The sequence below is a fragment of the Apis laboriosa genome, unplaced genomic scaffold (assembly GCF_014066325.1).
Source record: "Apis laboriosa isolate Shangri-la unplaced genomic scaffold, ASM1406632v1 scaffold16_cov148, whole genome shotgun sequence".
Taxonomy (NCBI): Eukaryota; Metazoa; Arthropoda; class Insecta; order Hymenoptera; family Apidae; genus Apis; species Apis laboriosa.
This window is the reverse complement of record NW_025222129.1, coordinates 647,023-674,127: the sequence shown is the minus strand read 5'-3', so window position 1 is coordinate 674,127 and position 27,105 is coordinate 647,023. Positions and strand designations below refer to the sequence as shown.

The window sequence follows — 27,105 nt, the reverse complement described above, 5'->3', positions numbered from 1 at the left end:
AAATAAAATACATAAAGAAAGGATAGTATATAATAGAAAAAGGATAGAGATAGAATAAGAATTGATTATCAGCGCCATTTCCTGAATGTTAAAATATTTTCTCGAAACAAGATAAGAAAAACTAAGAATTGAGGATTAGCGCTAGTCTTGAATGCTGAAAATATATTTCTAGAAATACTCAAAAGATGGCGTCGGTCTTTAATTTTAACCAATTTTGTACAATTTTGAAAAATATTTATAATTTTCAAACAAAAAAGAATAATGGATCATAGTTAATTTCAAACTATTTATTACTATCACAGTTTTAATTTGTATTCTTAAAAAATGGAAAATTTTATTCAGAAGTCAAAACATTTGTAATTTTTTATTTTATTATGTGACTATTAGTGTTATTTGCTTATACCGCAAGATAGTAGTGTCAATTTTTTGAATAATTTTCCAAATATTTTTCTAATTTTTAAACAGGAGAAAATATATAAATATAATTAATAATAATAATAATAATCCCAAAATATTTTAATTATAAATATATATATATATATAATTATAAACTTTAATTTGATAATCTTGAAGATTAAAAAATTTAGTTCAGAAGTCATGAAAATAATATTTTTCATTTCTTGTTCTTACATAATTAATTTTATTTATTTATCATAACATGGCTAGTGTTTTCTTTAATTTTGAAATATATAATTTAAAAATTTAATTTTTGCTATAAAATTACTTGTCATATTATAATTTAGTATTTGATGATGAATAATATATTGTTTATATTATCCAGCAAATTAATTATAAATATAAGACATTTTTTTTTAATGTAAATTAGATTTTTTGTTTATATTAAAAATTTAGATTACGATGCAATATAAATTCATATTGAACAATGATTAATATTTCTAATAAATAAAAGAAAGTAATGAGAAAGGAAATAATGAGATTATATAATGTTTATTAGAACAAAATATAACAAATATATTGCAAATAAAATGCAGTACTTAACGATCCGAATTTACTTCGAATCACTACTCACGAAAAAAACGATAATTATCAATCGTTTACAAAATAATAATTATAATTAATTTACTTAGTATGCTATATCTTAGCATACATTCTTATAACATTATAAATTATAATTATATTATAAATTATAATTATCGTAAAAATATTTGAATCTTCAAGTTATGATGAAATTGTATTAAAGTTATAATTAAAAGTTCAATTAAAACATAACAAAGTGGATGTGTTTAAATAAAATCGAAATAATGAATGAAATTATATGATCCAAATATTGGAGGTAGCGAATGATTTTTTTAATAATGAATCAATAACGATTAATAATTTGTTGAATCCAATCAAGATAATAAGAAACACGAGCATAAACTCCAGGAACACCAGGTTGTCCACAACCAATGCCCCATGATACAATTCCTGCCAACTGCCAACGACCATGTCGTTCGCAAACCATTGGTCCACCGCCATCACCTTTGCAAGCATCTTTTCCTTCTTCTCCGCCAGCGCAAATAAATCCAGGATGTAAATTAAAACCTGGACCTAATCTTGTTCGTCTCATTTGCTGTTCACAGGCTTGGTTGCTTATCACAGGGACATCAACCTCTTTTAAAATATTTTGATACTTTCCAAAATCTCCGAATGCATCTTTACCCCAACCAGTTGTCCAGCATCTATATTATTCCCACAATGAAAAATTAATTTTGAAAGAAGGAAATTACGAAATAAGTGAACTTTGAAGAACGAAATAAGTGAGTAAATATAAATAATGTAAAAAAAGTAAGTAAATAAATAAATAAAAATAAAATGCTTACCTGCTTCTAATGAAATCATCGCGTTTGTCCGGTAAACAAGCAGGACTAATGTGTGGATTCTTTTGGAAATCGACTTCATGATTTATTTTCAATATCGCGATGTCGTTATAAAGAGTGCCGGCATAAAATTCTGGATGCACGTGGACATTTGTTACATCGCGTTCTATATAGGGATAAAATTCAACATCGTGATTTACATCCCATTCTCCTAGTCGAACGCGAAGATCTCGTGCCGCATAAGTTTTTACACAATGAGCCGCCGTGAGGATATATCGAGGAGAAATCAGAGTACCACCACATACGTACACACTTTCCGTTGGATCCTTTTTCAGTATCGCTACTTGCCAGGGATATTCACCTATCGAATATAAGTGAATTAAATCTGATTGTTGGCTTTACACGAGATCGAGATTTAAAAATCTATTTCTTACCGAATTCAGCATCACCGTCAACGTAAGAAGGAGTTTTAATTCTTCCATTGATTCCTTGAGTATATCTGATTCCGCACTGACCGGGTCGTGGTTTTCTCGATGGTTGCCTTTGCGGACAGCAAACATAACCTGGACCACAAATTCGAGCTGATCCAACGCCTGCGTATTGTCTCTGTTAAAAAAATCAAATTTTTATTTAGAGATATATATATATATATATATATATATATATATCATGTCAGAAGTTTAACTATAAATGAATTATATCTATTTATATATATGTACTGCGTGTATAACATATCAAATGTTTAAAAATTTTGTCTCCTTTATTCAATTTATTCAATTTCGATCGCCAATATTTACCTTTGTTATACGTTTCGTTTCCATTCTCGCTTCAGACTGTATGTCACGCTTTCTTCTATTCGGAAATAAAACTTTGCCACCAGTTGTTTGTTTTGGAATCGTAGATCCATTCGCATGATCGATAGATATTTTATAATTGTTACGCGCGATACCATGATAATTATCCTCGTAATCGTAATTGTAATCGTAATCGTCATCGTCATCTCGATAGTAATCCGAATATCGATGGGGATAAAGTGTCTCACGATGACTCGTATAACGATGGAATAAAGGATCGTGTGGGTTTACGTAATATGGTTTCTCGTAAAACTCGATAGGTTTGAGGGGATAATAATGCGGCGCATACGAAGGTCCATAACTTTCGAACAGCGTTTGCTTCTTGTGAGAGAGCAGATGCCCGAGTTTCTGCACGATATTCCGATTAGGCGTTACGTGAAAATTGACAAACGGTTTTACCACTTTTTCGCCATATTCGTCTTTGGTGAATTGTACTGCAAGCAGAGGATTCACGGAGACCAGGCCTAAATCTATGCCTTGATCGGTCGAACCGTACCCTCTGTATGGATTTACCAGGACATTGCTACCGTAAGGGTTGATCGGGTACGGGCCACCGGTTTGCGGTAGACCGAAACTGATTCCCCAGGTCGGCTTGAGGTTTAATTTCGAAGAGTCCAGATCGCTAGCGTCGAGTCTCTGCAACCAGAGAGTCGAACCAGTCGTGGATAGAGACCGACATACCTTCCGTATTTTGCTATTTCGTTACGCTATTCGATATTCGTTCGAAATTATAACTCGTATAAATATAAAAACCCGGGACCCTGCCCTCTGACTTTCGCTATTCGAAACGAAACGACGACGACAATATCAACGATTCTATCTAGTGGCTAACTTCTAATAACAAAGTAACAAGACTTGAACATTCTTACCCCTTCACCGTTAGACTTCTTTCTTCCTTCGATGTTTACCGATTCGCCACCAATCGTCGTCGTCGTCTCCCTCTTGTTTCGAGCCTTGTTCGTTTCCTCTGTTTGCTGCTCATCCTTCCGTGTAATAGTTTGAAAATCGTTCGACCCGACGGTAAACGTTTCGTTCGTATTTTTTTCTATCACCATCGCGGCTGTCTCCTCCGTAGATTCGGCTTCGATATTCTTGTTCAGATTTCGAGGATCGATGGGAAGGAATAAATCGTCCTTACGACCTGCTTGTTCCCTTGGGCATTGTCCGTACGGTACACACACGCAATCCTCCGTATAAAAATCATTGTCGAAGCCTTCGTTGTTTCCATAATAATAACTGCTAGTCGATCCAGAAGTAACGTAATCGTTGGAAGACGATTGAACGATGTTGGGAGAAATGTAGTTGCCCGGTGAAAAATATTTGCCAGATTTGTAACCGTCTGCTTTAGCATGCAAATCGAAGTCTTGCATCGGTTTCTCGTATACGGGATATCTCTCAGCGTAACTGCTCGCCGACACAGAACCATCGTTGCTCGTCGTCCCTTTTACTTTGAACGCCTTTTTATAATCATCCAAGTCCTGGAAACCGGCACCGAGCACTCCAGAGTTGGGAATATCGTAACTCGTTCCTACATTTCCAGCACCGTAACTAAGAGACGAAGGGACGCCACCGATCGTTGCGCCACCATCCGCGTGATGATAATGATGATGAACATGTTGCTGAACGGTTTCCGAGCCGATCGTCGGTCTCAACGCGATCTGCTTTTTATCGATCAATTGACCGTTGCCCGCGAATTCGAAATTTTCGTTCGCAACTCCTGCCTCGTACACAGGTCTCGACGAGAATGAGGGATAACCAGGTTTCTTGAACGCGGGATAAGAAGAGGAGACAAACGAAGGCGGATGAGGCGCACCACCAATTCCGTAGATCACTTCTGGCGGTGGTGGTCCGGAGGAAATAAATCCAGGCGGTCTTATGGCAGGCGTGTATGGTCGTTTCACAGGTATGGCTGGCAGAGGTCTGCCGACAGGTTTGATAGTCACGGGTTGAGCGTAAATTATATCTTGCGGATATATCCCACGGTGAGGAGAGTAGTACGGCCGACGTCCCTCGATATTGTCGCACTAAATAATTCGTATTTCATTTTTACAGGTCCTGTTTTTTTTTTTTTTTTTCGATCGAGTTTTTATTTAAATCCATCCAGAATACACTTACGTTCATTAATCCTAGAGAGCACAGTTTATCCCTGATGTACGTACGAGCGATCGTTTCGTTTCCCAATTGAAGTGCGTTCTTCACCTCCGGGTCTGCGTACAATTGATCGAAACCCTCGATGTTGCGACCCTGCCGATTAGACACGAGAATTTCGTCGATCACCGATTCTACCTATAGAAGGCACGTCGATACATACATTAAAATAATACGATCGTTATAATTATAGAGAGAGATCATCGTAAGAACTTTCTTAGTCTACTTACGGATCGTTGCTCGTTGGGAGGATTGACGATTTCTATGTTCGAATTTGCATCTCCATCGCTGTTTAAAGTAGCTCTTTTCCCTTGTGCCTCACTTTTGCCCGGATTCTCGGGATTATCGGCTTGCCATGACCATTCACCGGGATTATTCACCGGCATTTGCGTCGCAAAAGTGTGAACGACTATTCCGAGTAACCAAACGAACCTCAGCATTATTCTAAGGAGAAAAATCGACGAAAGATTGTATTGTGTCGTTTCTCTTTCTCTTTCCCGTCGAACGATATTTAACTCGTCCGGTAGAAATTTTTTAAAAAGCGAGGAAAGAGCGAGCGGCGACGAAAGATATTGGAACAATAGTGAAGACCGACCGACAAACCTCAACCGAACGAAAGCGAGAGGATGTTGGGAGAAAGTCGCCAAGCAGGTCTTTGCGCGTCTTTTACACGCCTACGTAGGAAACACATGTCTTCTTTTCGAAAATTTTCGACTTGGGTGAAAGTTGTTGCGTAATATTTGCGCGGTATTCCCACGTATCCCTACTTCGTTCGACGAATATTAAATATGTATATGTATATCGTATAACAATGCTTTTGGTTAAAAAAAATAATCCAAAATTTTAAACTGTCTGTGTTAAGTGTCCGTAAGTGAAAACGAAAACGGGAGAAAGTTGAGGAGGAAAGTCAAAAGGGAAGGACGAAACGATCCTGGTTTAATTCTTACCTTATCTTCTTCACGTCGCAACGAAAACTTATCCAAGATTTTTTTATAATCCGCAACTTGGCAGCGAAATGCGTCTTCGACGAATCGAGTTTCGCTCTCTAACCAAACGCTTTCTCCATGAACGAGGTTACTCTGTGCGTTCACCGATGCTATTCGTATCTTATATAGACGTCCCTTTCGGAGATGCTGAGACCCCAACAACCAACAACCCACTAGTGGGGTATGGGCTTGTGACTCACGCTTGCCGGACATCCGTTTTGAATAGGTTCTTCGAGCCGCGCCGAGTCTTTCAGCTCGCGTGAAATTCGCGCCACACCACGTGCTTTTCCAATTCAACACGCATCGGATCGCGTAATACCCTAGGTCATATTCTCCTTTTATTTCGCTATGAAAAATACAAAAAGCGACGAATTATCATTGTGAAATGATAATATATATATATATATATATATATATATATATTTACGTATTATTCGTAAATATATTCATGGGATTTTTCGCCGATAAATAATTGTTAAGGAAAGGCGAATGAATTTAATTTTTCACGTTTCGTCGCGCGGGGAATGACGTTGATGCAGATCGAGAATATATTTATATGTATGTGCATATTATAAAAGTTTAATTTGTTAATTAAAGAAAAAAAAAAAGAAATAAAAATTCAGCGGTGGATCGGGGTCGAGAGACGGATGACGCGACACGAGCGACGTAGGTGCGTACAAATCTACGCAATCGTATTGCATAATTGGGGATTTTCGTTAATAGCTTTACGTAACGTCATCTATAAAATCTCCTCCTTTATAAACAAAAGTTAATCTAAAATCAACGCATAATTTGATCGGATTAATTATCGAAAGAGATAACTTAACTCCGCTCGAGATTTCGAATAAAATTAAAAATAGAAAAAAGTTTTAATTCATTCAAGTTTATTAGATATTCTAATACAATTTAAATATATAGTCTAAACTCGACGTTATAATTATTGAATCGCGAGAAAGCATTATAAGAAAGTTAACAATTTCTCCTCCTATTGCCTTGAAAATGGGAAAGTAAAGGAGCGATTGATTCAACTACGAAAACGTTCCGTGTTTGGAAGCTTCGAATTTTCGATACCGAAAATGTGATGTTGATGAAATTAAAAAAAGTTAAGCTGTTTTCGAACGCCTCTTCAATGTACCATTTCCGTAGTACTTCCGTTCCTTTATAATGCTTTCGAGATCCGGGAGAAAGTGTGTTCCTTTGTTGTTTTGTTCAAGAGAAAAAAATTGATCAACTTATAAATGCTAGATCGTATCGATATATTAAATTTGTGCGAGTTCGACAACAGTAAAGATCAAATTCGGATTAATTTGCGAACAGTTGTGAAATGTTGGAAACGGATACGATATTGCATAGATGTTACGTAACGCGGATTTTCCACCCTCTCTCTTTCTCGTAACCCTCAAGATTTTACGCGTGCCAACTGATCAATCGACTTCGATTCACGGTGAAATCGCAATCCGCTTGCATTTTCGAAAGTACTGGGGAAAACCAGAGGGAAAAGGCAAGAGGCAAATATCGAAATCGTTACGAATTATATTTACACCGAAAATTCTTTTTTCTAAACATTAAATTAAAGATTACGTATTATGATAGATGAATATTATTATTCCTCGCGTATCGTTTTCATATGACACGTGTGAAAGAGTTGGCGCAGAGAAAGCGATGTCTATTTTCACTTTCGATTTCGATTCACGTTTAAGGAAGTAGGCAAGGAAGGGCGGTACGAGTATTCGAACGAATATTTTGATTTTACGAATTGATATTTAACTATATATTTCGTGGTTTGCCGAACAAATTTATCGATATAAGATACATGAGAATAATCTATGAGAAGGAAGAAGTCGTATTCTGCACGTTGGTACTGGCTAGATCCAGTTACCGCCCGAATCCAAGAACGAGTGACGTCAGTAGATAATACGATAACCGTGCTGTTCGATCGAGTAAGTGGAAGGTGCTGCCGCCACTTCGATCGGAGGTAAAACTGGCAAGGCGTAAGCGTACGCCGAGATCTGGAAAAAAGGAAACAGAGTTACCTTGCGCGTGTAACAGAAACGAGAAACGATTGGATGAGTAGCTGCTCGATCGAACAACTTTACAGACCTGTAGAGGTGAGAGAATGGGTGCCGCGGCTAGTGGTGTCGCCAGGGGTGCCAAGTTGGCCAGTTTGGTCGTGGAGGCCGGTGTTTTTACGTCGGCCATCATGCTCAGAGATTTGGCAGATGCGGATGAGAGTGGCGGTGTCAACGTTGCGGCTGATTCCGAAGAAATCGGTAATGCAGGCAGTGTCGGGATTGGCGGACTCTCCGTTTTAGCTGGCGACGAGGACGTTGGAGCGGCGTCAACCGTGGCGATCGCGACAGCGAGAACGACCTGAAGGAATCGACGATTTCTTTTCTTAGGGGGAGGTTGACGCGAAAATTATTATATCTACGAGATCCAAGTAAATGATTCGCGTAAAGAAAAAAAAAAGGAAAATTTTTCGTTTTACTCACGAATTTCAGCATGATGAATCCGAGATTTGCGCGCACAAAAGCTCGTTTATTTCTGACCGTGGATCGAGGGGAATCTCTCCTACTTATAGAGATCTTGGAGGTGCCGTAAAAAGGAAACCCGTCTTCGTTCCCTACACATGTTTGTTGTATTCCTCTTTGACTTCAGGGGCGGGACTTATCCTGTAACGTGGCTTCACCTTGAACGGGCGTGCATGAAAAATCTTAGGGAATATTTTTTTCCCCGACTACCAGCTCCACCAGAAAAATTGACCAGAATAAAGAACGGGAAGGATTTCGATCGAAATTTAATTAAATCGGTGCAGGCAGCACGATCGAATGCTAATCGCTGCTCGATACGCTGCTGAAAACTCTTCTATAAGAGTTAAGATGTAACGTTTAATTTTAGATCGAGAGAATCCTTCACAAAGGACAAAGAATAGAACGGAGAATAGAATTGTCGAGGCACGAAAATCGAAACGTAAGCTTGGACGGAACGAGTATCGCGTGGATTGATTGACATAAGCGGGCGTCGAAAACTTGTGACGTAATATGTTGCCATTGAGTTATAATGAAAATTGTCTTCCATCGAAAATCGATTCAACGATGATCGATACGTTGAACTGATATGAAAAAAAAAAAAAAATAAATAAATAAATAAAATTCTGAAAATTCGCTTTCAACAACGCTTAATCGCGTAAAGTTAAAAGTTTTGAAAAAAATAAAACACCGAGATTTTGCGTAAAATCCTGGTGTCGATGCACCCACGTGAAGAAGGGATAAGGGCGGTACCTGTTCGGACGACAAAAATCCACTTGGCGATTGTAACCGGTTCGCAGGGCGATCTAGGTACATATTTTGCTCGTCCTTAAACTCGAGACCAAAGAACTTTCTAGAATGCTCGAAGGATTAACCATTTTCTCCCTAAACATTATATCCCTAAATTTTCTCATCTCGTAAACTTATCGATCTCAACAGTTATTTACATAGATTTACATCGATCTCGAAATTAATAAATTTCGAAAAATAAATGAAAGAAAGGAGAAAAAAAAAAAAATACCAGGAAACAATGGAAAGAATCGGGTAATGACAAAAAACGCATAGGTGAATGAAAATTAGCAAAAATTTATTGACGAAAATTAATAGTCGACAGCTTTGATTTTCGAATCATGTCCGATTCCAGGTGAGATGATCGGGAGGGGGAGGAGAATACCGCGATTGGAAAAAGCACGATCGACTAGAACGGCTGAGGTGCGGAGACGTCGCAGTTGGGTGGATTCAGTACGTGGCGACGACCGGTGCGTGAGCGTACACGGCCGCGGCTGGTGCAGCGGCGACGAGCGGTGCGGCTGTCTTGACGACGGCGGCGGTGGCCACGGGGGCGGCGATGTAGGGAGCTGCCGCAACGAGCGGGCTCTTCACCGATACTTTGTAGGTGTTGGCGTAGCTGGTGGCGACCGGAAGGGTGTGAGCGACCGCGACCGGGGCAGCGGCGACCACGGGCGCGGCGTGGACGGCTGGTGCCAAGAAGCCTGGTGCTGGTTCCGGTGCTGGAGCGGCCAGGGCGCAGGCGAACAGGGCGAACAGAGCGACGAATTTGTACATGGTTGCTGCAGTCGTGTCGTTTCTACTCGACGAGAGAAAAACGGCTCGAGAAATTCGTACTGGGGATAGCGGCTGAGATCGCTGACAGTCGAATGATGCTTGACCAGTCGAGCGGCTGCCCTTTTATTCGTCCGACTTGACCTCTCCCACCCAAGAACGCGCGCACTCCATTCCATCCGATTCGACCCGGCTTCGTTTCTCGAACGAACGCTATCCTCTACCACTTACGCGTTTTACCTTCAACGGCTCGCCGTTGTATTCAGGGTCCTTGCGTTTTTCGCTTCGTACCTTCGCGCGCGTGGAGAGAGAGCATTGCCAAGGCCTTTCGCGCGCCTCGATCTGGATCCGCGTGCTCGAAAGATCCTGGTCGCTCTCTTTTTCGATACCCGCCCGATAACAACTGATCTCCTCGACTCGTCTCGTCGACAAACGGAGGGAGGGGGAGAACGAATTCGCGAACAAGTATAGCACCGTAAGGTATCGTAAGAGGTACGGACAAATGTCTATAATGGTCGAAGCCCACTTGTATTTCGAGATAATTTCTACTAATTAACCGACCGTTCGTTAATTAATAATACGCGCGAATCCCCATCTCGTAATCAGATCTCTATTTCTACGTTAACGTAACGCTATCAATACCGATGCGATCGAAGTTAATACCGATACCGATTACGTTATACACATAGGCTTTTTTACTTGGAACGGCGATTAGATTGAGTAACGGATTGGTAATCCGTGTTTTAACGCCCACTTCGTTACTTCGTACCGAAAATGCATCGTTTAGAAATAACAATTCGTAATTAATTTAGGATATTTACTCATTTTCGGAATGAAAAGAAAAAAAAAAAAACGAAAAGAAAGAAAAAGAAAGGAAGAAAAATCGAATTACGAAAACGAAGCGATCCAACTTGACTTCGCATGGCGTGCTCTGATAATTTACGAGGCGATCGTGTTCTTTCCGGAATCGGTCCACCTCGTATCTTTTCCCTTTCCCTCGTTTCGTTAATCTTTTTTTGTCATACGCGACAACTGACTGGTCGCGTATTTCGCGGCAAGGTCGCGTTTCGTAAATGCCTCCCCCTCCCCCCGCTCTTCACGTCGTGGTGAACGCCGTCCAACGACAAAGTTCGTCCTCCACGAGCTTACACTTTTTTTTTCTTTCTTTCTTTTTTTTTTTTTTTCTTTTTTTTTTTATCTTTCATTTTCTCCCGTTTTTTCGTCCTTGCTCGTTTCTCTGCAGCTTTTGGGAATGGAAAGATCGGCGGAGGACTCCGATGAGAGATCGCCGATAACCATGAGCCTAGGCAACGCCCAAATCCGGAAGGCCTTGGCCTCACGTCGGATATCGTGCAAAGACTTTCGGATTACGGCACCACCAGACAGGATTTTCGAGGCTCTCGTCAAAAGTTAACCAGTCGGTCGTTAGGGAAGGGGGATGCTCCGCTATAAAAGTGGCTGCCATCGTTCGGAATCCAATCACTCGAGGTTTCATTGAGAGATCGAGAACGATATATTTCAAACAGAAAAAGAAGAAAAAAAAAATTCTACGTTATTCGCGTATACGCGATGATCCCGTATGACTTCTCGGTATTTGTCGGTAAAATAGAGCAAACGCATCACGTCGCGCGTATATATATCACTTATAATTATTCGAATTATAATAAACGAAAAAATCTTCTGTTCGCGACCGCCCTTCTCTTCGACGAGAACGAACCAAATTCTTCTCGCTTCGACAAGCAGATTTCCAGTAATCGATATTCGCAGTCTATTCTCATCCGCTTTGGTTATATTTACATTCACGTAACCGTTGCTTATTAGCACCTGTTCGATGCAAATACTTACGGTTATATATTAGATTCGATACGGTTTTACGTACGTAATAATATAATTTGCGTTACGTTCGGTAAGAGCACATAGGGACAAGGGATAAAGATGGAATTGTATGTAACGATGGAAGGAGGGAGGGGAAAGGGGACGAATTACGAACGAAAGAGGCGAAAAGATGCGCAGAGACGATAAACGCAGCGCGTTGCAAAGCAGGAGAGATTTCTGCAACGTTGTGTGTACGGTCTCTGTTCGTGGCTCGCCAACCGCGAATGTAGTAATCTCGAGGAGAGACCTCGACCGATCGAATGTAGAACGGTGGTGGTGGCACGATGAAAAGAATCGCCTCGAGTATAACGATATACCGTTGACAATACTATCCGCGTTTTCGTTTCGCTGTTTCGTTTCGCAGGACGCTCGATGATTCGTTGAAGATTTCGACTCATGCTTTCACCGCTCGACGATCCACCGGCGGCCGTTTATTTCGCGGACGAGGCAGACGCGCAAAAAACGTGCGAAAGACGCATGCGCGGATAGATGAACACGCGGATAAGAAACAACAACAATAACAAAACTGTCCGATGAAACGGATCAATGGAAACGAGGTTTCGATTATTACATAGCCGTAGCCGATTAATCGGTGGATTTTTATTAAAAACAATTTGCCAAGAAAAAATCTTATTGGTGGTCGATTTTACATAATATATTGAAAAAACGTATTTCGATGTGTTTTTTTTAAAGTTACAATAAACGCTGACTTAAGAGGACAGATTGAGTAGTAAGATAGTCGTTGAAAAGGTGAGGTGGAAGATTCGAACGTGTTAAGGAGAGAAATCTATTTTTAAACGCAATACTAATTCGTGTGATACAGGCACTTTTTCATAAGGAACGAAATTTATACTATATATATATTTTCTTTTTAAAAGGCAATTCAACTTTTACGGGTGTTCACCCTCACCCTCTTCTTCTTCGTCGAACTCGCCTTCTTCCTCGGCGGTAGCCTCTTGATATTGCTGGTACTCGGAGACCAAGTCGTTCATATTGCTCTCAGCCTCGGTGAATTCCATTTCATCCATCCCCTCTCCCGTGTACCAATGCAGGAAAGCTTTCCGCCTGAACATCGCCGTGAATTGTTCCGATACTCTCTTGAACAATTCCTACGGGAATTTCAAACGGGATACAAAATTTTTTTTTTTTTTTATTTTTTTTCTATTCTCGCTCGATCGAAATATTTCTCGCCCGAGTTTTACCTGAATCGCCGTTGAATTCCCAATGAAAGTTGCCGACATTTTTAACCCGCGAGGGGGAATGTCGCACACGGCAGTCTTAACGTTACTAGGAATCCATTCCACGAAATAACTACTGTTTTTATTTTGAATATTGAGCATTTGTTCGTCCACCTCCTTCATCGACATCCTCCCTCGAAAGACGGCTGCCACGGTCAGGTAACGACCGTGGCGAGGATCGCACGCCGCCATCATGTTTTTCGCGTCAAACATTTGTTGCGTGAGTTCCGGGACCGTTAGAGCTCTGTATTGCTGCGAACCTCTGTTTCGAAAGGAAACGATACGAACGATATTGTTCGAGACAAGATTTCTTTTTTTCCTTTTATATGTATATGTATATATATATATATATGTATAATAACTATATAATTCAAGTTAAATTTAGAAACATTAGATACCGCACCTGGACGTTAAGGGTGCGAAACCTGGGATAAAGAAATGCAATCTGGGGAAGGGTACCATATTTACAGCGAGTTTACGCAAGTCGGCGTTTAGTTGTCCAGGAAATCTTAAACACGTGGTCACTCCGCTAAGCGTTGCGCTCACCAAGTGATTCAAATCACCGTAAGTCGGTGTCGTTAACTTCAACGTACGGAAGCAAATATCGTACAGGGCCTCGTTATCGATACAATAAGACTCGTCTGTATTTTCAACCAATTGATGCACCGACAGAGTGCAGTTATAGGGTTCGACCACCGTGTCGGATACCTGCGCAAAAATCGCGCCATCGCGATTTTAATATAAAAATGAAAAAAAAAAGGAAAAAAATAAAGGAGCAACAAGCCTCGTAATAAGTACCTTCGGAGAAGGTACCACGCTGAACGTCATCATAATTCTATCCGGATATTCCTCACGAATTTTGGATATAAGCAGCGTTCCCATTCCAGCTCCTGTTCCACCACCGAGGGAATGAGTCAACTGAAATCCTTGCAAACAGTCGCAACTTTCGGCCTCTTTCCGGACGACGTCGAGGACCGAGTCGACGAGTTCAGCGCCTTCGGTGTAGTGGCCTTTGGCCCAATTGTTCCCGGCGCCGCTCTGCCCGAAAACGAAATTGTCCGGCCGAAATATCTGGCCGAACGGGCCGGAGCGTACCGCGTCCATTGTCCCCGGCTCCAAGTCGACCAGGATCGCTCTTGGAACGTACTTCCCTCCCGACGCTTCGTTGTAATAAACGTTTATGCGTTCCAGCTGGAGATCGGAGTCACCGTGGTAGGTGCCGGTTGGATCTATACCGTGCTCGTCGGAGATCACCTCCCAAAACTGTGCGTCCCAAAACGAGAGAGAGAGAGAGAGAGAAGAAAAAATAAGATGAGGATAAGAAGGAGGAAGGGGAAGAGATAGTGATAAAATTGTTTCGAATTTGTTAGGAAAAATACCTTGGCTCCTATCTGATTGCCGCATTGACCAGCTTGGAGATGGGCAATTTCACGCATTTTTTCGATCTTCGATTTCTACACACTGTTCCCGACACGATTTCGTTACTCGCGAACACTTTTCGCTCGATTCCCTCTATCTTTGCTATTCTATCGGCACTATATTTTTCTACAATACTCGAGAAATTAGCCTGAAACAAAGAGTTTGTCCTGAGCGTACGTACGATCAAGAAAAAAAATCGGCGACGAAATCAACGAGTTGTCGTTTGTTTCCCGGTTGCCTTGGAATCTTTTGTCTCACATATCATTTATCCCGCCAACTTCACGTTCGTCGTTCTTTGTCTCCTCCCTCTCCCCCTTTCTCCCTCCCCCGTACGATCGAAATATAATTTCTTATCGTTAATTTCTCGAGGATACGAAAAGAAATAAAGTACAGAAAATTTTGTTACAGGGATAAAAATCTTTTTTATTCGTTTCTTTTTCTTTTTCTTTTTTTTTCGCAAATACGAAAGTGTTCAGCACGGTAACAACAAGGAAAAGAAAAAAAGGAGGAAGGACAAGGATAAAACGAGAGAGGGAAACACGGCGGAAACGTAATCGGTATCCATTGTTCGAAGATCGATGACGGGTCGCCTAGGCAAGATCCAAACTCGATCTCACTGCCGTTGGTTGGTGGAAATTCGCGGTGGAATATCGCCAAGGTCGATCTCACCGTTGGAAACCGTAACCGGATGTTTCCCCGAACGAATTGTCCTCGAATCGTGACGCCTGAGAATTCTCAGCGCCTGCCGGCAACCAAAGCCGCCGCGGGAAGGCTGGAATAGGCGAGTGGCGCGGCGTGGGCGATTACAGGGCTGGCGATGTACGGTGCGGCGACCGCGTGATTAACAGCGTGCGCGTTGTAGCTGGTCGCGTAGGTTCCGACCGTCAAAGCTGCTGGGACCGGTGCCGCTGCGAACGCTGCTGGGACAGCGGCTGGGACAGCGGCTGGTATCAAGCCGGCCGAACACGCGGCGACCAATCCGGCGAGCAGAACCTTTTTTATTTTTTCGAGAGAGAGGGGAAAAAAAAAGAAGAAAATAAACAAAATCGATCGAAATCAATTGATAATTCATAAAGCTTCTCATCCAACTTACCAAGAATTTCATGGCGAACATTTTAATTACGTTTAAGATCTCGAATGGGTTTCGAGCGAGTCGCAATGGACAACTGTACTACGACGGATTAGCCAGGGGGTCTTTTATAGCGAGTTTCGTCCGGCAATCTACTCCCACTACGAGTATATTTGTTCGCAACATTGGTTCGTGGCACGATGCGACCAGGAGCACGCTCCTGCATACCGGATTACTTTTGCTCGTTTTAGGCCACGCCTGCCGATTACCAACGGTAACTGTCTCCAAATCTAAATAACCTTCTTTTTCTTCTTCTTCTTCTTCTTCTTCTTCTTCCTCTTCTCTTTTCGTGACCTTTTCTATCCCGATGTCGCCACGCGACTCCTTGGTATCCTTCGGATACGATTGCCTTCGAAACGTTCTTTGTTCCTCCACTGTCATATCTCGTAAAGATAGAAGATCGCGGGAGAAAAACTCGATAAATTCAGATTTTAATTGCTTTTCTGTTCTTTTTTTAAAGAGATTATTATTATATTATTAGAGATATATTATTATATATTATTGTTATAGAGATTATTATTATTGTTATAATATAATTAAAGGGGAATGGTGATATTGAAATGACGATTCGAGGATACGCAGCTATAAATAGGTTTCTTCGTAAATAGTGTTTAATTATGTTTACGTTCTAGGAGATAGGAGAGAACAGGAAATGTTTATTATGTATATTTTCACGCTCTCGCGTATGCAAAGATGCGATTAAAATTAATGGTGGTAGAGGCATTCGATGTTCGAAATTTCAGTTTCACGGGTAATATATGTTGGGTGCGGCCATGCTTGTTTTAAACGCGGTCGTGCGTACTTGCGTTTACAACGATTGGGACATAGCAAGTTTCGAAGATCGTTCGTTAAACGTGAGTCGAATTTCCTACTGGGAACGACTGTCTTCGTTCATCAACTTTCTTTCGATCCATCCGATATAGAACGTCGTATCGAATTCTGCGGTGTAACCCTATTTCTTTTTTGTGTCATATCTGAGAGAGAGAAAGAGAAATCTAATTTCCCTCCCACACAGGTATAATTAACCTGATCATTTGGAAACGATTTGGAAAAGAGGAGGCACGTAGAAAAAACGTGAACATTTTTTTTTTTTTTTTTAAAGAACAATATCGTTAAATTCTTAAAAATCGTTTATTCCATATAAATGATAATGATAATATATACATATATTTTTAAGATGCACACATAACAAATTTATCTGTACAATAGTAGAAGTAGTATAGAAAATCTTGGAAGAATTAAATTATATTGCATTATATATCTAGCAAAAATTCGATTATTACAGTAGAAAAACTGATTCAAACGACTTCTTACTTGTTCAAACTCTCAACTTTTATTCGATTCACTTATTAAATATCTCTATTAAATATTTTTGCAATTAAGTATCCTATCTCCTACTCTTTTTTTTTTTTTTTTTTTGTTAAAATAGAATACACAGGAATAAGGATATAGGAAGGAGAAGTAAGAATCGAAGAATGTCTATTTGTTTCAAATTGCAATTTATTTCATAAAAACGGAGAAACTTAAGTAGCAACAGGTCCAATAATCGTATTTTTTTTTTGTTAAAATAGAATACACAGGAATAAGAATATAGGAAGGAGAAGTAAGAATCGAAGAATGTCTATTTGTTTCAAATTGCAATTTATTTCATAAAAACGGAGAAACTTAAGTAGCAACAGGTCCGACGATCGTATTTAGGGGAACGAATTATATGGCAACAGCGGGATAGTTGAGCGCTGCGTACGGGAGCGGTGCCGCGTGAAGCGGAGCCGCTGCCACGGCGACCGGTGGGTACGCGGCGTGCAATGGCGCGGCGACGGCCGCGGGTAGGGCGGCCGCGAGCGGCGCGGCGGCCAACGTGTTGTAATTCCTGGCCACGACTTGACTGCTTCTAGCGGTGACGATGGGCGCTGGAACAGCGGCAACAGCTGGGGCCACGGCCAAAGGGGCGGCGGGGACCAATCCGGCGGACGCCACCGCCGCAACCAGGAGTACGACGCACTGAAAAATCGGGGAATAACAACGATAAAGAAAATGTCGATAAGGATAAGGAGCGACAAGATAGAGAGGAGATTTTTTTCATCACTCACCACTGTCTTCATCATTTTTCAGCCCGCTTTGTTCGATTCGGTTGTCGAGAGACGAGTGAAGAGGCCGTGGAAGCGTCCTCTCTTTATACCGATCCTCCGCGGGTGGAGGTTCGCTTACGAAAAGTGGATGCGCGGTTCGTTTACGAAAGTCCTCTCCTTTCGAGCCGCATTTCGAATGCCGGACTCGAAGCGTCGCGTTTTCACGCGCGTCACCCCTCCCCCCTCCCGTCCAATATTTTCAAACCGCTCGCGTTTGTAACCTAGCCACAAGCTCGCAACAAACGCGATCGATCGATTTCGATGACCTTGATCGAAAGAAAAACACAGGGCGGACGTATTGCGCGGGGGTATCGTGATATTACGTAAAGCCAGGCAGCAATTGTATAATCGTTTCGACTACGTGTGGAGCTGTCCGGCCGGAACGTGTAACAAGGTTATAACGTCGAGTAATTACGCGGATCGTTGTGCGCTTCCCACACGATACATCATAAGCAAGTATTTTCGTTTAATCTTTCGTCGTTCTTCGTTCTTCTGTCTTGCTTCTTTCTTCTCTTTGTCGGCCTCCTTTCGACAATTCGTCCCGATTCTAAATCTGTATATATATATATATATATCTTTATTTAACTCGATCAAAAAGAAAGAGAGAAAGAAATATGTCGATTTCGATCGCCTCTTCATTTATTATATGTACCGGATCTAGTCACAGACTAGAGCGTCTCTTCCCTGTCTTGACTTGCTTCGCACTTTCCATCTTTATCTCGAGTCGGGCTGGACAAGGCTGGACAACTTCAAGGCAACAAACAGACGCTTTTTTTCTCAAGTTCAAGTTCGTCTGGGGTCCGAGATCGGCGAACGCCCGGTTTCTTTTTAAGGCAAAGGTGTGGTCTCGTGTGTCTCCATAGAGGGGAATACGTACACACGCGTTCTTCCCATTATTAATTAATATTCGAAAACTTCGTCGATTCCAATTTTATATCCGACTTTCGAACTAGATAAACGACTATTCCGATATCTCGTATTCCTCCGTCTACATTTCCTTTCGTACTTCACACAATTTTCCTCAACTTTCGTCCAAGGAAACTGAAAATCGAACGTATATACGCAAGCACGGATAAACGATCCGGACGTTAATACAACAATTTCGATCTAGTTCAAACCTACTCCTTTGTACTCTTTGTCGTTGGCAAGTCGTTAAACGATATTTGTAAACGATCGTAAATCGTTTTTCGAAGGACGACGCGGCTCGAAAGGGGAAAACCTGTTCTGCGGAGGGGGAAGTTGCTCGAACGCAGGCTTGCTCGATGAAAAAGAAGGAAATGACGCGTATTGTTGGGACGCGGCGCCTGGATCCCCGCTCGACCTTGAGGTTGAGACCACGTTAGTTAGTCGCCGGGAAATCGTTGCTCGGAAAGAGAAGAGCTCCCCTCCGAGAGGAGGATTGGTCGAGCGGTTGAAAAAAAGATTCGATCCGCCAACAAGAAGAAGAAGAAGCTTCCCTGCCGTTGCCCTTCGCGTTACATCGTGTTGGGTATAGGATAAAAGGTAGGGGATGCAAAAGAAAGATGAGAGAATCTTTCGCGCCCTATATAAGCGGCGTTCCCTCGCCGATCGAGGCGTAATCGTCCCATACGTGGTGGCTCGAAAACAAGACATGTTGAGAACGGTGAGTGAGCGAGATTACTCGTCGCGTCGAGGTAAGGGTGGTCTAATGGTACTAATTTCCGAGAGTGTTGTTTCGAGCGCAGCTGTTGCTCGCCGGATTGTTGGCCGTTGCGTTGGCCGCGCCAACGCCGGCTCCGATCCCAGCCCCGGCTCCGGCGCCGACACCCTCGCCTCTCGCACAGGCCGCTCTGCTCTCCGCCGCCCCGCTGCCGGCCGCTCCATTGCCATCACCCGTCATCTCCAGCATCGGCTCGCCGCTTCTCTACCCCAACTACCCGGCGTCCATCTCGGTTGGTTACGCGCCTGCTGCCTCCTACCTTTACAAAAGCTACGTGATCTAATCGAGCTGAGGTGAACGAGGTTTCTGGATCGGGTCTAAGTAGTAGGCGGACCGAGGTCGAATCGAATCGATCGTTTCGTATTTTCATTTAGAAAGAAAAGGAAAAAGGGAGAGAGAGAGAAAGAGAGAGAGAGAAATAATCTCATTTTTGTACGCTTTCTTGTTTTCGAATCGTATCATCGAATCGTTCGATCTTTCGTCCATTTTTTTTTTTTCTTGTATCTTTAGATCCGTTATTTTATTATAATAAAACTATTTGAACGCAAACATATTTTTTTCCTTCTTTTCTATTTCTTCTTCGATGGATTTTCACGGTTTTATCTATGCACGATTGTTTATCTATTCGTTAGCGGGAATCCATCGCCGTCGAGTTAGTTACGCGACTCGTCGTTACTCCATAAATCCAATTATGTAATAAGAATGGACGTAGGAATGATCGCACTCCGAATAATCGTTTTCTACCCACTTATGTTATATAAATATGTGTACGTGCTCGTGAATCGCTATAGGCGGTACAAAACAAATGCAAGTCCTGTGCGTATGGGATTGATTTGGCGTGGTATAGGTATGAAAAAGTATTGTTTTTTTATTACGTCCGCATGTTTTAAGTAATATCGTCACGAATTGCGTGTGTGAATCTTTTTTCGAACGAGCGCAATCGACTTATCGTTTCTTATATTCCGTATGTATACGATACTCTACGCCTGTCTGAGAGTCTAGATCGATTCTAATTCCACCCGAACGAATACGAAAAGAGATTAGCGAGATTATCCTCCATCCAAATTCTAAATTTGAATATCGACGTACGAACTGGTACGAAAACGGGCAACAGAACCGATTCTAATTTTATCCTCGACAAAATACAATTATATTATGATGACGCGTTACGAGTCAAAGGGATTCGGGACAGAAATTCGACATCGATGACGAGGGAGAGGGAAGTGAAGATTGAGCAAGGTCGTTGAGTAGACTTTTGTCTTTTTTTCCCCTTCTTTTTTTTTTTTTTTTTTTTTTTTTTTTTTTNNNTTTTTTTTTTTTTTTTTTTTTTTTTTTTTTTTACGAAACAACAAGTAAATTGTATGCAGCCAACAACAATAATACCGGATCGTTACGTAAATCCAATGTCCTCGCAGAGGGATACTGTTATATGCTGTTATATGCTCGTTGCTCCCTACTATCTCTCCCCCGTTACATACAGCGTCAGAAATTTAAACGCCCTTATACTTTTCGATTAAAATCTAATTCTAATTACATCGATCCTTGGTCGCGGTACGACATTAATAAAATACACGGGCGACAGCTGTTACATGTCACGTCGCGTTGCGTTTCCAGATTGCAACGTGTTTCGAATGTATGTAATGTAATGTCCCCTGTATTGTGACACGTGTAAAACGTAATAATATCGAGATCATGGGTGAAAATTTCCGTCGTCGTGCACGTCAATGCACGTTACGTTGTGCACGAAAACAACTTCGCCGGAGATGGAGAAAGATCTATTATAATCGTATCGGTTCGTAACGGCTATTAAAACGAACTTCAAAGGGTTACGTCAAATTGTATATTACGTTGCGTTAGAAATTGATGAGAGAACGATTTAATGATTATTTTCGCGTGTTCGTTTCGTTCGATGTATATATATATATACATTTTGTATACACGGGATTCGATAGGCCAAAATCGTTTCCGCGTTACCCCTATTCGCTCGTCGTCGTTATTTACGAAATTATTGATTATTGCGCGGGTGCATCTAGCGCTGGCGACAATGCGATCAGCCTGCATGGTACATCCACCCCTTGGCATCGATCGTCCCGTTCAGAGTTCACCGACCCCTCTCTTTCTCTCTCTGTCTCTCTCTCTCTTTCTCTTTCTCTCTTTCCGCTTCGAGACGCGATACAATACTTATATACTGTCCTCATTACCGCCCTTATTCACCTATTATCTTCGCCATTCGTTCGCCACTCTATCAACTACCGGTCCGTCAAATTTTAACGAGTTTGTTTCACCGGATATCGATCGAAACTAGGAAAATCACGGATTCTATCGATACCGATCGATCAGTTTGGGAGGAAAGTTTTTATATATATTCGAATAACCGATTTATCAAACGATATCGTAAGAGAACGAGATACGTGTGTCATTAATGATTAATAAAGGTAGATTTTTAAGATTTTAAAGATGGCGGAGATCGGTGAATGAGATTCGACAGCACGGTCGAAAAAATCGATTTCATCCATCGATACCAATCGATCAGTTTGGGAGGAAATATATTTTATATTTTATGTATTCGAATAACCGATTTATCAACCGATATTGTAAGATAACGAGATGCATGTGTCATTAATGAAAGTAGAAGCAAGATTTTAAAGATTTTAAAGATGGAGATCGGTGAATGGGATTTGACAGCACCGTCGAAAACTCGATTCCATCCATTGACATCGATCGACCAGTTTGGAAAAAAAGTCATATATTGTTCGAATAACCGATTTATCAAGCGGTATCGATATCTATTATAACAAAATGTAGCGAGATATTGGATTAACGAAGGCAAGATTTTAGAGATAAGGAAAATGGCGGTGATCGGTGAATGATTTGGCAGTACCGTCGAAAAATCGATTCTATCCATGCCATTGATACCGATCGATCAGTTTAAAAGAATAATCATATATTCAAATAACCGATTTATCAACCGATATTCGATCGGCGATAATTGAATGGCGTTCGATAGCACCGTTAAAAAATCGATTCTATCCACCGATATCGATCGACCAGTTTGGAAAAAAAGTCAAATATTGTTCGAATAACCGATTTATCAGCCGATATTATAAAATAACGAGATGCATGTGTCATTAATGATTAATGGTAGAAGCAAAATTTTAAAGATAAGGAAAATGGCGATAATTGAATGGCGTTCGGCATCACCGTCAAAAAATCGATTCTATCCATCGATATCGAGTTTGGAAGAAAAGTTTTATATATTCGAATAACCGATTTATCAACCGATATCGATATCTATTATTGTAAAATAGCGAGAGACATAAGGATAATTGGATTAACGAAGGCAAAGTTTTAGAGATAAGGAAAATGGCGATAATTGGTGAATGGCGTTCGGCAGCACCGTCAATCAAAAATCGATTCTATCCATCGATATCGAGTTTGGAAGAAAAGTTTTATATATTCGAATAACCGATTTATCAACCGATATCGATATCTATCATTGCAAAATAGCGAGAGACATAAGGATAATTGGATTAACGAAGGCAAGATTTTAGAGATAAGGAAAATGGCGGTAATTGGTGAATGGGGTTCGGCAGCACCGTCAAAAAATCGATTCTATCCATGCCATGTCGATATCGATCGACCAGTTTGGAAGAAAAGTTTTATACATTCGAATAACCAATTTATCAACCGATATCGATATCTATTATTGTAAAATAGCGAGAGACATATGGATAATTGGTTTTAAATATGAATATATAAAATGGCGGTAATTGGTGAATGGGGTTCGGCAGCACCGTCAAAAAATCGATTCTATCCATGCCATGTCGATATCGATCGACCAATTTGGAAGAAAAGTTTTATATATTCGAATAACCGATTTATCAATAATAGATATCGATATCTATTATTGTAAAATAGCGAGAGACATATGGATAATTGGTTTTAAATATGAATACATAAAATGGCGGTAATTGGTGAATGGGGTTCGGCGGCGTTCATCGTCGAGAAACCGCTTCCGTCCCGCGTTCATCCCGATATCGCAGATGTACCGAGTCGAACCCTCACGTGGTGGAGAGGACATGCGCGCACCCTCCGCAAATCCGCGACAGTATATAAGAGAAGACCGCGAATCTCCAAGTCTCAGTCCGCCCTCGAGAGTGTGCAAATCACGCTCACAAAAGTTAGCAACGCATTAACAACTGTGTATTTGCGATTATAACATCAGCATATTGTATATCCATCGTTCTTCGAGGGAGGTCAAAGGGTAATCAAACCCGATAACAACCCGATAAAAGAAAAGGGAAGAAAGGAGAAGGAAAATTGTCAAAAGTGTTGATCGAAACAAGAAGAATCTCAAAGAATCAAGTTTTCTTTTCCTCTCCTATTATATATATATATATATTCCAATTACTACTCCAAAAGTGTGAAAAAAAAGTGTTCGATTCGAAAAATTCGAGAGCGCGTTCTTCCTCGTAAAGCTTTTTAATAAAAAAAAAAGAAACAACAAGAATTGCAGCGAAGCGAAGAAAAGAATCGCGCGAAGAGGACAATTGTCGAATTCAACTGTCGAGCGAACGGTTTAACAAAGATTCGAATCGGGCGTTGATAACGGGAATGGAGGATACGACGAGGCTCACCGATCCGGAGGACGAGCGCCGGCGAGAAAACGAGAAGGTGGAGGCGAAACGGAGAGCGAGCCCGAACGGCGGCCAAGCAAGATTGTCGAAGCAAGAGTTCGGGGATGACGAGTACAGCACGGATAGCGGGTGCAGCAGCGGGGGGAGCAGCGGAAGCGCGGAGAGATTGTCGCGTCGCGGAAGTAGCGAGCGACTGTGCCGCGCCGCGAGATTATCGAGGACCCACTGCTACTTGGACAGGCTTCGTGGCCGGCCGACCCGCTCCCAGGAGAAGCTCTCCTCGGTTCAAAGAAGCTCGGCGCGTGTTCGTGCCAAATCCTCCCGCTCGTGGAGCCCGGGGGACGTGAGGGGGGACGTGAGGGGGGGCGTCGGGAGGACGTCCGAGTCTCTCTCCTACTCCTCGACCCCCTCGGACGCGCACAGCAGCACCGACTCGTTGAAGAGATCGAGCACCACGGACGTCCTACGGAAGGCCCTTCAAACGCTCAAGATATCCGCGAAATGGGAGGAGAAGAAGAACAAGCACGCGAAAAAGAGCCCGAAACGGATACTTCGCAGCCCGGTCGCCTACACGTACGTGAAGGGCCTTTCGGGCCTACCGACCCAGAGGGTTCCAAGGAGGGTTGCCCAACAATTGGCGATGCCCTGCTCCTGTCAAAATTCCGTCGGTATATACCGATAAGAAGGGTATTCGAATCCAAAATTCTCGATACATCTTAAGATTCGATCATGTTCGATTCTTTCTCTCTCTCTCTCTCTCTCTCTCTTTCTCTCTGTCTCTGTCTCGTGCACATTTTCGCGCAATCGGGCTATTGGACCATTTCTTACGAATTTTTCGCGCGATCTATTCTATTATCTATCTTTCCTAGTCTGTACTATTTTTTCGATCGCGGTCGTTTCGCCGCCATTGTTTTTAAAATCACGACCAAAACGATTGGATTGAAAAATGTGTATATACCGATTAAAAGGAGAGGAAAAAAAAAAAAAAATAAAATAGGAGAAAAATAGACCGGTCGAAAATATTCGCAAACGTAGTTTTGACGATGTATTCTTTTTTTATTGTACAACGTGTTTTGCTTTTTTGGCAAAACGTTCGAGAAACGTTTGCGGATCCAGAGAAAAAAGAAAGAAAAAAATGCATTCTTCCCTTCGTCGCGATTACTTTTCGTCGATGGCGGCGTGTCTCGCCGGCGAAGAGAAGGGTGCAAGCGAAAAAAAAGAAAAATGCAAAAGAGGAAAAGTTGCATCCATATTCGTAGATAGGAGGTACAACGACGTACCGCGATTTTAAATTGTTGGTCTCTTATTACGTAAGCAAGATAGATCACCGTACGTAGACGAGCAACGTAGCCATGCAACTTATGTGTGTATCTTTTTGTAGTGCAGAAACGATTAGTTGACACACGAAAAAAAAAAAAAAAAAAAAAAAAAAANAAAAGAACATGTATACAAGCGATATCAATAATGTTTAATACGAATTCGCCATCAGTGAAGCGGAGAGGATCGAATGATACGATCGATACTTTCTTATATACTACATATATGTATACGTGAATCTTCTTTGTCGAATTCGTAACATATTTTCAACGCGCTTCTATCGGCGAAATAATGTTTCGCCGGTTGTTACATGACATATACGAATCAATTGAACATCGAGATCGCGCGATGCCTTTGAGGAATATGGACGAAAGGAAGCGAGTGCTCAAGAGCGAAAAAAAAAAAAAAAAAAAAATGCTCGCGATCTCGCGATAATCTTTATCGTTTTAACGTTCGATGATCGATGAAATATTTCAGACAAATTGGAATTAATCGTTCGTTAAGAGAATACTTTTTAAAACATATCAATTCGCATTAACAAATATGATATCGCGATTCTCGTCGGCAGCAACTCCGATCGAGTTTCGGGATCGGCGAATTTCGGCCGTTTGTTACGTCGCCGGTCCCCTCCTCCCCTTGCCCCCCACCACGATGAACGAGTTTTGGAATTTTATTCTTTCGCAAGATCTGGTGTTTCGTTAGCCGCGTGGCGAAAAAAAAAAAAAAGGAAAAGAAAAAAAGGAACAGATAGCCAGCGTTCGACCTCGTTTTCTTCACCGTCATCGACCGGTTGCGACCGAATCGAAAACGAAGAGCGAGGAAAAGCGTGGACCGAAGGAAGGAAAAATCTTTTCTTTTCGAAACTTTCTCCATCGAAAATTCTCATTCAACGTGACGATCGACGAACGCGCATGTATACGCGATCATTCAGTGCCTTGTAAATATCTATCGCGTGTATTACACGGATATATCGCGAAAACAAATCGGCACAATGTTGGGAGAGATAAAATGATACCGGGGCAGGGGTAGGGAAGGGACGATATAGTAATATATGCCTAACGAATTCGAATATGCGCGATCGATCCTCGCGCCAAAAATAAAAGAAGAAAACAAAAAAAAAAAAAAAGAAACACGAAAACCGGGGAGAAACGTGCGAGAATGATTTAAAAAAAAAAAAAAAGGATGCATAAAGAGAAATATGCATAATCTCAGGACTGAATGTTTTATATTAAGTATTACCTATGTCGATACTATTTGTAGTTTATGTTTCAAATAAACGTTTTTCATTCAAACGAAAATGTTATTCTTTCCCTCTCCTCTTCCTCCTTATTTCCATTTCCCTTTCTATCTTATTCCCTCGCCACGGTTAATTCGTTCTTCCCTCCTCTTCTTGAAAAATGAATAACCCGATAACTGACGATTCGAGCGAGCTCGCTTCGACGAGCAAGGAGGCATGATTTCCGGTCGCGGATCCGGAGAATGGGAGGGAAAGGAAATCGTGAGGCCAGAGGTTGCCCCGCGTGCAACGTGCTCGTTGCCGGAACACGTTTTCACGCGAAAAGGCGTGGAAAACGTGGAAGGACGACCGTGGTCCGTTTATAGCTTACGGCCATGACAGAATCAACGAGTGACCCAGTTGCAGGGGTTTGCACCCCGTGACGTCATCGAGCAAGCGACGCCATTCACGACCCTTGTTTGATCCAGATCCATCGGTTCTAGTGTCATCCCTACAAAATACCATAGTTCATTCAAGGATCGCGTTATCTTGCCACGATACCTTG

At 41.6% G+C, this 27,105-nt stretch overlaps 7 protein-coding genes across 7 annotated transcripts; 1 reads left to right on the top strand and 6 right to left on the bottom strand.

Moving 5' to 3' along the window:
* Nucleotides 1–1,018: 1,018 nt before the first annotated feature.
* Nucleotides 1,019–5,262, bottom strand: LOC122711049. The gene is made up of 7 exons (XM_043929445.1): nucleotides 5,053–5,262; nucleotides 4,790–4,960; nucleotides 3,544–4,698; nucleotides 2,618–3,310; nucleotides 2,255–2,426; nucleotides 1,824–2,181; nucleotides 1,019–1,682 (listed from the first exon to the last, which is right to left on the bottom strand). The coding sequence occupies exons 1-7, from the start codon at nucleotides 5,260–5,262 to the stop codon at nucleotides 1,322–1,324; spliced, it is 3,120 nt and encodes a 1,039-aa protein (XP_043785380.1). The 3' UTR covers nucleotides 1,019–1,321.
* Nucleotides 5,263–7,650: 2,388 nt separating this feature from the next.
* LOC122711053 (flocculation protein FLO11-like) lies at nucleotides 7,651–8,312 on the bottom strand. The gene is made up of 3 exons (XM_043929449.1): nucleotides 8,301–8,312; nucleotides 7,909–8,178; nucleotides 7,651–7,817 (listed from the first exon to the last, which is right to left on the bottom strand). The coding sequence occupies exons 1-3, from the start codon at nucleotides 8,310–8,312 to the stop codon at nucleotides 7,713–7,715; spliced, it is 387 nt and encodes a 128-aa protein (XP_043785384.1). The 3' UTR covers nucleotides 7,651–7,712.
* A 1,263-nt stretch (nucleotides 8,313–9,575) lies between these two features.
* On the bottom strand, nucleotides 9,576–9,902 carry LOC122711230 (cuticle protein 38). The gene has a single exon (XM_043929800.1). It carries the CDS (start codon nucleotides 9,900–9,902, stop codon nucleotides 9,576–9,578), a length of 327 nt encoding a protein of 108 aa, XP_043785735.1.
* A 2,762-nt stretch (nucleotides 9,903–12,664) lies between these two features.
* On the bottom strand, nucleotides 12,665–14,448 carry LOC122711050 (tubulin beta chain-like). Its single transcript, XM_043929446.1, has 5 exons — nucleotides 14,392–14,448; nucleotides 13,811–14,275; nucleotides 13,416–13,720; nucleotides 12,977–13,274; nucleotides 12,665–12,883 (listed from the first exon to the last, which is right to left on the bottom strand). The coding sequence occupies exons 1-5, from the start codon at nucleotides 14,446–14,448 to the stop codon at nucleotides 12,665–12,667; spliced, it is 1,344 nt and encodes a 447-aa protein (XP_043785381.1).
* A 592-nt stretch (nucleotides 14,449–15,040) lies between these two features.
* Nucleotides 15,041–15,561, bottom strand: LOC122711056. The gene is made up of 2 exons (XM_043929451.1): nucleotides 15,525–15,561; nucleotides 15,041–15,424 (listed from the first exon to the last, which is right to left on the bottom strand). Exons 1-2 carry the CDS (start codon nucleotides 15,543–15,545, stop codon nucleotides 15,167–15,169), a joined length of 279 nt encoding a protein of 92 aa, XP_043785386.1. The 5' UTR covers nucleotides 15,546–15,561; the 3' UTR covers nucleotides 15,041–15,166.
* A 1,687-nt stretch (nucleotides 15,562–17,248) lies between these two features.
* Nucleotides 17,249–17,825, bottom strand: LOC122711055 (cuticle protein 65-like). The gene is made up of 2 exons (XM_043929450.1): nucleotides 17,651–17,825; nucleotides 17,249–17,561 (listed from the first exon to the last, which is right to left on the bottom strand). The coding sequence occupies exons 1-2, from the start codon at nucleotides 17,663–17,665 to the stop codon at nucleotides 17,268–17,270; spliced, it is 309 nt and encodes a 102-aa protein (XP_043785385.1). The 5' UTR covers nucleotides 17,666–17,825; the 3' UTR covers nucleotides 17,249–17,267.
* Nucleotides 17,826–23,815: 5,990 nt separating this feature from the next.
* On the top strand, nucleotides 23,816–24,689 carry LOC122711273. The gene has a single exon (XM_043929868.1). It carries the CDS (start codon nucleotides 23,985–23,987, stop codon nucleotides 24,687–24,689), a length of 705 nt encoding a protein of 234 aa, XP_043785803.1. The 5' UTR covers nucleotides 23,816–23,984.
* Nucleotides 24,690–27,105: the final 2,416 nt, after the last annotated feature.

What these genes read in the sequence shown, in the direction of transcription:
- LOC122711049 (XM_043929445.1), bottom strand. Translation starts at nt 5,262, where the DNA reads ATGCTGAGGTTCGTTTGGTTACTCGGAATAGTCGTTCACACTTTTGCG. An exon ending in TGACGGTGATGCTGAATTCG is followed by an intron (nt 2,182 to 2,254) that starts GTAAGAAATAGA and finishes TATATTCGATAG; the next exon opens with GTGAATATCCCTGGCAAGTA. An exon ending in GATGATTTCATTAGAAGCAG is followed by an intron (nt 1,683 to 1,823) that starts GTAAGCATTTTA and finishes GGAATAATATAG; the next exon opens with ATGCTGGACAACTGGTTGGG.
- LOC122711053 (XM_043929449.1), bottom strand. An exon ending in CCATTCTCTCACCTCTACAG is followed by an intron (nt 7,818 to 7,908) that starts GTCTGTAAAGTT and finishes CCTTTTTTCCAG; the next exon opens with ATCTCGGCGTACGCTTACGC.
- LOC122711230 (XM_043929800.1), bottom strand. Translation starts at nt 9,902, where the DNA reads ATGTACAAATTCGTCGCTCTGTTCGCCCTGTTCGCCTGCGCCCTGGCC.
- LOC122711050 (XM_043929446.1), bottom strand. Translation starts at nt 14,448, where the DNA reads ATGCGTGAAATTGCCCATCTCCAAGCTGGTCAATGCGGCAATCAGATA. An exon ending in GCAATCAGATAGGAGCCAAG is followed by an intron (nt 14,276 to 14,391) that starts GTATTTTTCCTA and finishes TGGGACGCACAG; the next exon opens with TTTTGGGAGGTGATCTCCGA. An exon ending in TTCGCACCCTTAACGTCCAG is followed by an intron (nt 13,275 to 13,415) that starts GTGCGGTATCTA and finishes CTTTCGAAACAG; the next exon opens with AGGTTCGCAGCAATACAGAG.
- LOC122711056 (XM_043929451.1), bottom strand. Translation starts at nt 15,545, where the DNA reads ATGTTCGCCATGAAATTCTTG. An exon ending in TGTTCGCCATGAAATTCTTG is followed by an intron (nt 15,425 to 15,524) that starts GTAAGTTGGATG and finishes AAAATAAAAAAG; the next exon opens with GTTCTGCTCGCCGGATTGGT.
- LOC122711273 (XM_043929868.1), top strand. Translation starts at nt 23,985, where the DNA reads ATGGAGGATACGACGAGGCTCACCGATCCGGAGGACGAGCGCCGGCGA.